Raw genomic sequence first — 9,092 nt, 5'->3', positions numbered from 1 at the left:
CCGAGCTCCTGCGTCAGCGGTGCTTTTCCCGCTCTCTCCCCTCGAGAACCTCGGCTGGAACCTAGGCGTCCCCGCAGCTGGGCATGCCTGACAGCCTGGGAAGGCTGGGGCTGCCAGAAGAAAGCGCTCGCCCCTTCCGCGCTCCCCTCCCCGCTGCAGCTGTCTCCTGCCAGTCAGGCGACCCGACGTGCGGCGCGGCCCAATGAGGGCCCGCGGCCTTCGAGGGGGCCCCGCCTCCCAGGGCGCCACCACCAATGACTGGCTGGCGGAGGCGGGACACGTCCTGTTCCCGCCCCTCCGGTTAAGGCTGCTGGCGTGAGCCGGGGGCTCGGCGGGAGCGGGAGACGACGGCGGGGACGGGCGGGCGTGGGCTCTGGGCCGCGCAGCCCGACGGCGGGAGTCGGGGCGCTCCGTGCATGGGCCAGTGAGGGCGCGCGGAGGGCCCCTCGCCGCGGGAGGCGGAGCCGCGCGGGAGGCAGGCGCTGCCCGCGCCCCTGCGTCCGAGCGAGCGGAACCGGCGCTTCGCCCGCGGACGGTCCGAAGTCCGCGCTATGGAAGAAGAGAAATATTTGCCTGAGCTGATGGCAGAGAAAGATAGCCTGGATCCATCTTTTGTGCACGCGTCGCGCCTCCTGGCCGAAGGTGAGACTCGTCGCCGCCGAGGCGCGCGGACCCCGCGCCGCCCGGCTCGCCCGCTGCGGGCTGGGCGAGTGAAGTTGGGGAGGGACGCGGTGTCGCTCGCGGAAACTGTCCCCCTGTCCTCGGCCGGGGCTCTCGCGGACCGAGCCTGGCCTCCGGGCGGGCGGCGACGCTCTTTCTCGGGCTCTTAATTTGGGGGAGACCGAAGCCGGGGGATCTCATGGCAGCGGCGGCGTGACCTGTTAGGGCCACTGATGGGGACACCACCAAGTGCATGGTGATTTACAGGCGCGTTTTCACTTCGCAGAGGGCAGCGGAGTCGCTGTGGAAGTGAATAGGGATCCACGTCGTGCTCTGGAGAGCAGCGTGCTCTCTAGCAGCATTTTAAATGCATTTATTTATTTATTTCCGCTGCGTTTGGGAAGTGAGGTGGAGACCCTTTCAATGACGGGCTTTCCGATGGAAAGTCTTGGCATTAACCTAGATTCAGCGGTGCACGTCCTATGCATGTTCTTCTGTGTTTGTGAATGTGACGGAGGCTCGAGTGGTCATCAGTTTATTGGAAGTGCGATAATTGGTTTACTCTGCGAGTTCCTGGTCCCTGGGAACACTCCACAATTGATCAACTGTTTCAGCAAGTGTGCATTTTCTTTTGTGTACCTGTAATGCTAAAGGAGATTTCATTCCCGGAGGAACACAGATGCCTTGTCTTTTGCGTGGCTTTGAAAGGTGGTTTCACACACACACACACACACACACACACACACACACACACACAACTTTATGACAGGAAAATTAGCCAAATTACTGCATATATCTTGAAATAATGCTAGCTGCTAAAGATACGGTATCTGTAGTAATCTACACATGCCTTTTAAAAAACAACTTCAGATTTTTTTTTTTTTTTTGATGAGTGCTTCATTAATAATGAATTGCTTCATTATCAAATTGACTACAGTGCAGTTTTGTAGCTGAGGTTGTGATGGACTTACCTATAGCAAAACTAAAAGTGACAACTTCCTCTCCCTCAGCCCTTCAGCATTAAAAGGACTGTTTTCTACTTTGAGACAGTTGTACATGGGAGGAAAAATCCTGATCCTCCATGTGGGATACCCTTTAAGCATCAGGCATGAGGTTTATTTTAATATCTTATTGATGGATTATTATTTATAATAACAATAAAGTGTAAGATATGTTTTCCAGTTCTGCACACTAAACAATTAAGAAAGGATTTATATTCAAATATTGAACTTGTGAAACAACTAAATTGTTCTTCAAGAAACAAGTTGGTTTTGTAGAAGATTTGGGAAGGTAAAATGCAATTTTGCTTACTACTTTTTTGGTTACTGAATTTAAAAAATAGAAATTAAAGTTGAAAAATAAATTAAAAATTAAACTCTCTACTTGATTAAAAAGCAAAGATAACTACCTACAATGAGTATTGAAAAGTAATGAGTTATTAAATGCTTAGAATTGTTCAAAATAATTAAAAATGCAACTAAGCTTTCAAAATTGTTTTCATCAGTATGTTTTCCAGAAGTGTCTTCATTTAGCTGATAATGTCTTTAAAATGGAAATTTAAAAAAAAAATTACAAATTGATCATGTTCTCTGAACTGCTCATTGGTGTTCTCTTTGGGACAGCAGGATCAATGATTAATTCATCTTTCACTAATGAGAGTTGGTATACTTTTGAAAACTGCCAAGCTAAAGAAATGCATGTGAGAAACTCTTAATAGAGTACAAAGTATTCTGTGGCTGATGAAACGGTCAGAGAAGCCTATTCACCTGGTTCCTTAACATTTTATCTTTCCCAGGAACTTGATTTCTTGATACTTAGGAACATGTTCGGATGTTCCTTGTAATTTAATTTTTTCCCAGTAGGGGGAAGTATGTCCTGCTTTTGTAAAGCCTTAGGAGGAAAAGCTCCTAAAGAGAGAGAAAAGCATCTAAGTAAGAAACAAAGAGAGATGTCCAAATTTCAGAGAATCATAACGAGGAAATGAGAATGAAATAGGCGATGATAATAATCTTGGAGTTTATAAAGACATATGCAAAAAGATGCATTAGGTATAAATTAATCCTCTAATTGTACCCCAGGCTCTTTATATGGGCTTATTAAAAAGTATAAGGTGAGTGTGCCTTGGAATCTTTAATAAACCTTAATGTATACTTTACATTATAGATCTTTCATTATCTTTTCAAAGGCTGTTTGCCAAGATTTCCAGGTTTCCGTTCAGATCTCTATAGGAGAGTATTGTTGAGATGATTTTATTTCTCATACCTGGAAATGCACTGATTGAAGGCAGTGGCTATAAATAAACTTGACATAGATATTCATTTGGAAGGAAGGTGCACACTGAAGTACATTTCAGTCAGTACTGTGCAGACAGTCTCAAGACTGAGTGAGTAATAAAAATGATCCAGATGATTCAGCTTCGGAATGATTTTCCCGGAAACTAATATCTATAAGGGTAGTGATATAAACCAATGAGCTTTCACAATGATTTACTTTGCTGTTTTGATTGGTGATAGATGCAAATTAGTGCTCAATATTGACTGCTTTGTTTAGAATTGAAGGCCATGGGATTTAAAGTACTATTTTTGTTGTTGTTTTGTCAGTTTTGTTGTGGTTTCTTTTATTTCACTCTTTTCTGCTGTCTGTTTTCAGTACGGATGATTTTGAGAAAGCTAATGAAAGAGCCCAAACATTTTATGTATTTAACTGTTACTTAGAAAAGAATTTGAATAATATGATTCGAAGAGTATTTATAATGTTTTATTAATTAAAATAATTATTTTCCCGTGATTATAATATTGTTTAATTATCCATTTGTTATGAAAGGTGCTTTTGAATATGAAAAAACAGCACACTCAGCATGATCCTTAAAGTTCCACTCAGCCTCTGAATTTGCTTGCCAGATGAAATTAGATGAGGTTATTTATATCTGCTACTTCTGGGAAGTGCACTAAACTATGAATCCAGATACCTGGATTTTAAGACCCCTTTTGCCTAAACTGAATCTTGGTAAGCTTCCCTTTCCTGGGCCCAGTTTCCTTGTCTCTCAAATTAAGGAGTTGGACTAGATGATCTATGTATATCTTTGTAATTCTAATTAAGTCTGGGACTAGTGCTGATGCAAAGGAATGGTGTTTGTGCACTCAGAACACCAAAATCAATGGTTGAACATTTTTGAAACCTTTTTTATTCCTTCCCTAGTTTAATGATTAATAATACATTTATTATATGCACTATAATGTAATTTGAGGCATATACATTATTTTGGGCACTGGGGACTGATTTGTGTTCTTTAGTCTATTGAACTATTATAAAGGCTTGGGGCTAAAAATGTATATACATGGAAATATTCTTGTTTGCAGTCAAGCATGCCTGTCTGCTGACAGACAGATCTGTTCAAATTCATAGATTCAGTTATGGAAATTCCATACCTTTAGGGGAATTAATAAATTCTTACCCAGTTGAGAGTGTTTTGGGTCCTCTGGTTGGCAAGACTTCCTAACCTGAATTCTTCACAAATAGCTTCATCATTGTTTTGGTTGACTCAAATATTGCCAAATATCCCAACAGTTCACATGGTCTTTAAAAAACTTTAGGTGCTATTTTCAAATTTCAATGAAAATCTTGGCCTTCCATCTAGGATTGGCCTCTGTGCTGCAGATATAGATGAGCTTTTAAAACCACACGAGAAATGGGGATTAACATTTATTTCAAATACGTATTTGTAGTGACTTAACTGCATTTAGATTCTCAAAAAGGATCATTTTTTAAATTTAGGCTGTGTTCCTTAAAGTAATTTCCATAAATCATGGCGAGTTCTTAAGTGAAGGAAGGGTTTTGGTATAATGTCTAAAATCAGCTTCTCATAAAAAATAGCATTCATGTGACGTTTCCTTGGATTAATGTAATCTATTTTTTCTTCCTCTCAATATATTCGGGATAATCTCATTTATGCCGTTTCAAGAAAAAACAAAAATTGGCAGATAAACTAAATTCAAAGTTTAACTTCGATCTGCAATTAAAACACATTTACAATATTGTAGAAAATTCTGTTTAAGGGAACGGTACAGTTGGGATAGGGTGGTGACACTTCTGCCAGGTCTGAAGTTTCCTTTCTGATTCTCCGATTCTTCATCTGTAAACAGGAAAAGTAACATCTACCAGGTGTGGCTCTTTTCAGGTGGAAAAATGCCATCTGTGATAATATAGGCAGTGTTTTTATACAAATATAAATATAATTTTTTATTCAAATATAACAAAAGCATAAACAGAAATTATATAAATGTAAGATGATACTTTCAAGATTTTCCTTAACATTTTAACGGCATGGTGGACCTGACTTCAGCTTGAAGTTTGATTTCTTAAAAAAATAAACACTGCCCTATTTTTGAATTACAGCTGAGGGAAATTTGAACTCATTAACCAAACTATGAAATGCATTTTCTTATGAAAAATGATTCCATGGGGGGTTATGAAGCATCATGTTCCCTGAGTCAATGGTTACTTGTCAGTGTTTTACTTGAGCTTGGTTAACTGTGGTCCTGTGTCTTTAATGGTAATTCCCAAGCTCCTGCGGCCTCTTCATAAACCCATATGCCCTTCCCTCTTGGCAGCTGATTTCTTCCTGTTTTCTTGGCGGAAATGGGTATATATTTTCTGATGTTCTTCGACCTCCTATCATCTAAAAACATTCAGACTCCTTCCTCCTGTCTTTCATTCCCAGAAGATGAAATGTTTCTTTCCTGTTCAAGGCTGACTTACTTGCCCATGTCCCGAGCCCCGATGCTGCCCATCGTCTCCTCCCCACTCGTTCCATAGTTCTGTCCTTTCTTCAGCATCTCCAGCTCCTTCCTCCCTTTGTGCTCTTTCCTTGTAGCAGCCTGTACCTGTGATCCACTCTGAATAACTTAAAAAAAGTAGGCCCGGCCTGGCATGGCTCAGCGGTTGAGCGTAGACCTAGGACCCAGGTGATCAGAGTTCGATTCCCGGTCAGGGCACATGCTTGGGTTGTGGGGTCGATCAGTGACTCTCTCATCATTGATGTTTCTATTTCTCTCTCACTCTCCTTTCCTCTCTCTGAAATCAATAAAGACATATTTAAAAAAATAAAAATAAAATTAAAAAAGTGGAATTCTTGTTTTTCTTGCCCAAAGTAATAAAAATAATCTTTCTTGGCACTTATCCTTCCTTGTTTCTTCAACTTTTCCACCACGTTAGTCTTTACTAAACTGCCTCCCTTTTCAGTTTTACCTCTTCAAAACTCACCATAAAACCAGTGGCCCTAGTGACAGAATCACCTCTTAACTGCCAAATCCAATAACATTTTTCTGATCAGGTCTCTTGGCTGCATCTTCCACTGTGGATCTTTTCCCAGTGTTTTGGCTTTTCCCTTGGCTTCCAAGCTCTGCAGCGCTATTGGCTTTACTCTTCTCTCTATTCCTGCCCTCGCTACCTTCCGTCCTCTCCTCCCTGCCTGAACACACACTGTGCTATCAGGGGGACTCATTCAAAATCAAAGCGTGGCCATGTCACACTTTTTAATAATATTCTCTCTTAGCAGGTTTCCTCTGACACAATGCCAGCAGAGAGAGAGGAGGCACCGCCTTAGTACTTCCAGGACCAGGCTCCCCACTAGGTACCCACTGACACCGCTCTGGTCAGGACTGGGAGGAGCACCTGGTTACTCCTCTCTACCTGGCCTCTGGTGACACCAAGAGGAGTGAGGGACCTCATTCCTGCTGGAACGTGCTGAAAGTTCCAGCAGGAATGAGACTTCTGATCGCCCCCTGGCTTGGAGGGAAAAGGGTGACTTGTTACTGTTCATAAGGGGGGATGTCCAGAATCTCCACGGGGCCTCCATGGAATAGGAGGCCTCCTTAGTGGGTGGAAATAAAATCCCTGTTCCCCATTCGGTGTTCTCTGGTCCCACCCAGAGGGGAAGAGGGTGCCTCTTTACAGCTGGGTAAGATTGGAAGTCCAGGCTCCCTATTTAACCTTTGTTGACAAGGGTGAGTGTGAGATACCTTTTGTTTCATTTTATTTTTTCTTCTGTTGTTTAGCTGGAGAAGGATGTCTGCTGCTAAATGTTTTCTGTTTTGTTAGGTTGCCCTTTTCTAGCCCTTTGGCCAGAGAGAGCAGGCTTTTCTTGAGGCTTTTGTTTATCTCTTTGTCTGCTTCTATTGATGTTTATGGATTGCCAGCTTTTCCAGTACCCACTCTGGCATATATGAGGCATGAGAAAAACTAGGAAGACCATTGCCATGCCCTTCCTGGGTTTCGTGGAACCCAGTTAGCATGCCTTCTTCTTTCCAGTCTATGGTGTATTATTGATATATAATATCTCATCCCCATTTATTTGTGTGCATCTTAATTTACTTATGTGTCTTAATTGATTTCTTTATGACATTTTCTTGTGAATGTATGTTAGGCCTTGTACATTAATATTTCATTAGCGATTTATATAAGAATTAGCATAACTAGCATAAATACATATGAGTAATGCCCACCCATTTTTCACTTTATTTATCTAATTTCAAAGAGACTTTGTGACATAGTACTGAGAGTGGGAACAAAGTGAGTTCTGATCATTATTTCTAGCTTCTGTTTAAGGATACAATCTAGATTGAAGCTCTTTGGTCCCACAGGAGCTGTAGAAGGGAAGGAAGCTTTAGAGGTAATTTTTAGAAACCCTTGGAAATAAGTCTATAGTGTCACCAGCTTTTCATATGCCCTTATTTGTTTGAATCTTTTTTTTATCTGAATATGTATTATAAGAAATGTGTCTTAATTGGCATTATATTCTGATACCAGTTTGTTTTTTAAAGCTACAGTGATGTAAGATTTAATATACTCAGATTGAAATGTGATCCCTTTTTTCACAAAAATAGTGAATTTCAATAAAATAAGCATGATTTAGAAATAGATTTTTAAAAAAATGAGTACTAGGTAATAGTTGATCTCCTAAATTAATCTTAGCAAATACCCATGTTGTATGAGATTCCTGAAATGTTTTGTCAAAAACTTGAGAACTCATAGCCAAGCATCCGTTACTCAATCATTATTAACTCTTATGGGAAAAAAATCATTTGTAGCATATCTTCCACTGCTTACCTTTGCCTTACGGACACTCCTTTCAAAAAGATTTTATTGTAGAGAGACAATAAACAGCCCAGAACATCCGAATGACAAATTTTTAGGCCATTTACTATAGATACCCTTATAATTAAGCTACAGTTTGGGGGATCAATATCGATGGGCTGGGACTCTGCTCTATTTGACTATAACATACATGCCCTTGAATGTGTGTTGGCAACACATGTCTGAAATATGTGCTTTTGGTATATGAAGAGGTATCAGATGTTTAATTTATTAGTTTTTAAATTATCTGGGGAATTCAACAGTATGCCTTAGATATAAGTAAAAGTATATAGGAAGATCTGCTGGATTTTATATACTGATGATTTCCTGGGAATTCAGAGGAGATCATGACTCTTGTTGGTCATGATAATTATAGATTCTTCATCATCGTCATCATCATTGTCATTGCTGTCAACATTAACTGGGAGATTACTCTTTGTCAGGGCGCTGTGCTAGATACTTTGCATGCATTACCACACTTAACCCACCCACCAGTCCATTGAGATAGTTATTAGAATTATCTTTGTTTGACAAATGAGAAAATTAAGAATTGAAGAAGTTAATTTATCTCAAGTCACAGAGCAAATGAATTATAAAGCTGAACCCAGCTTTCTCACCCAGAGGCCATGTATAACCATTGCACCATACTGCTTCTGCTGGGGAGACACAAATTGAGTCAGACTTTGAAGGAAGGCTAGATATTAATATGCAAATTATGTCCAGAAGATCAACATGGATGTTGCCGTTAATTTCTGAACTATGTTCCTCAACACAAGTACTAGATGCATCATTACACAATATTGTTAAATAAGTGTAGCATGTATATAAAAGGCAAGGATATTTATAAATAGGGAAATTTACCTAAGTGGAGAATTGGGTTAAGGATTATCAAGACATACTAACTTTTCTGTATGTCTTATATTGATTGTTGTTTTGTTGTTTCTAAGGGAGTTTGGTGATGAGGTGGCAAGGAACATTCTGGGCTTTTTTTTTTTTTTTTTTTTAATCCAAAAAGGGATTGAAGAACTTTGTGTGATTTGCTGAGATATCTTTCTTTCATGTTTTTTAGAGAACTGCTGGAGTCTTCTAGGGAGGTAGAACAACCATAGGTCCTCTCTTGTGTCTTGAGGCAGTCAGTGTTGGTTTTGTTTAAAATTTGGAAGTGAACAGATTTCACAGAAAAAGAGAACTTGGTAACATGGCTTGATTTAAATGACATCTACAGGTTCTGAGGTTTTAGAATTTAATAACTTTAAAACAGATTGGTCGGTATTATTACACTGTTATCAGAAATGGCA

The 9,092-nt window shown here is 40.4% G+C and overlaps 1 protein-coding gene across 6 annotated transcripts in view; it reads left to right on the top strand.

The window, feature by feature from the left end:
• Positions 1-338: 338 nt before the first annotated feature.
• KHDRBS2 (KH RNA binding domain containing, signal transduction associated 2) overlaps positions 339-9,092 on the top strand; it is a 491,072-nt gene continuing 482,318 nt past the window's right edge. For all 6 annotated transcript variants that reach the window (XR_013999024.1, XR_013999025.1, XM_081140338.1 and 3 more), the window contains exon 1: positions 339-642. Coding sequence is in view for 4 of the 6 variants with exons in the window: in XM_081140338.1 (XP_080996464.1) it covers positions 552-642 (91 nt within the window). In the remaining 2 variants the exon portion in view is untranslated. The remainder of the gene's footprint in view (positions 643-9,092) is intronic.

Source organism: Miniopterus schreibersii, assembly GCF_964146895.1.
Source record: "Miniopterus schreibersii genome assembly, chromosome: 6".
Lineage (NCBI taxonomy): Eukaryota > Metazoa > Chordata > Mammalia > Chiroptera > Miniopteridae > Miniopterus > Miniopterus schreibersii.
This window is presented reverse-complemented; position numbering and strand designations above follow the sequence as displayed.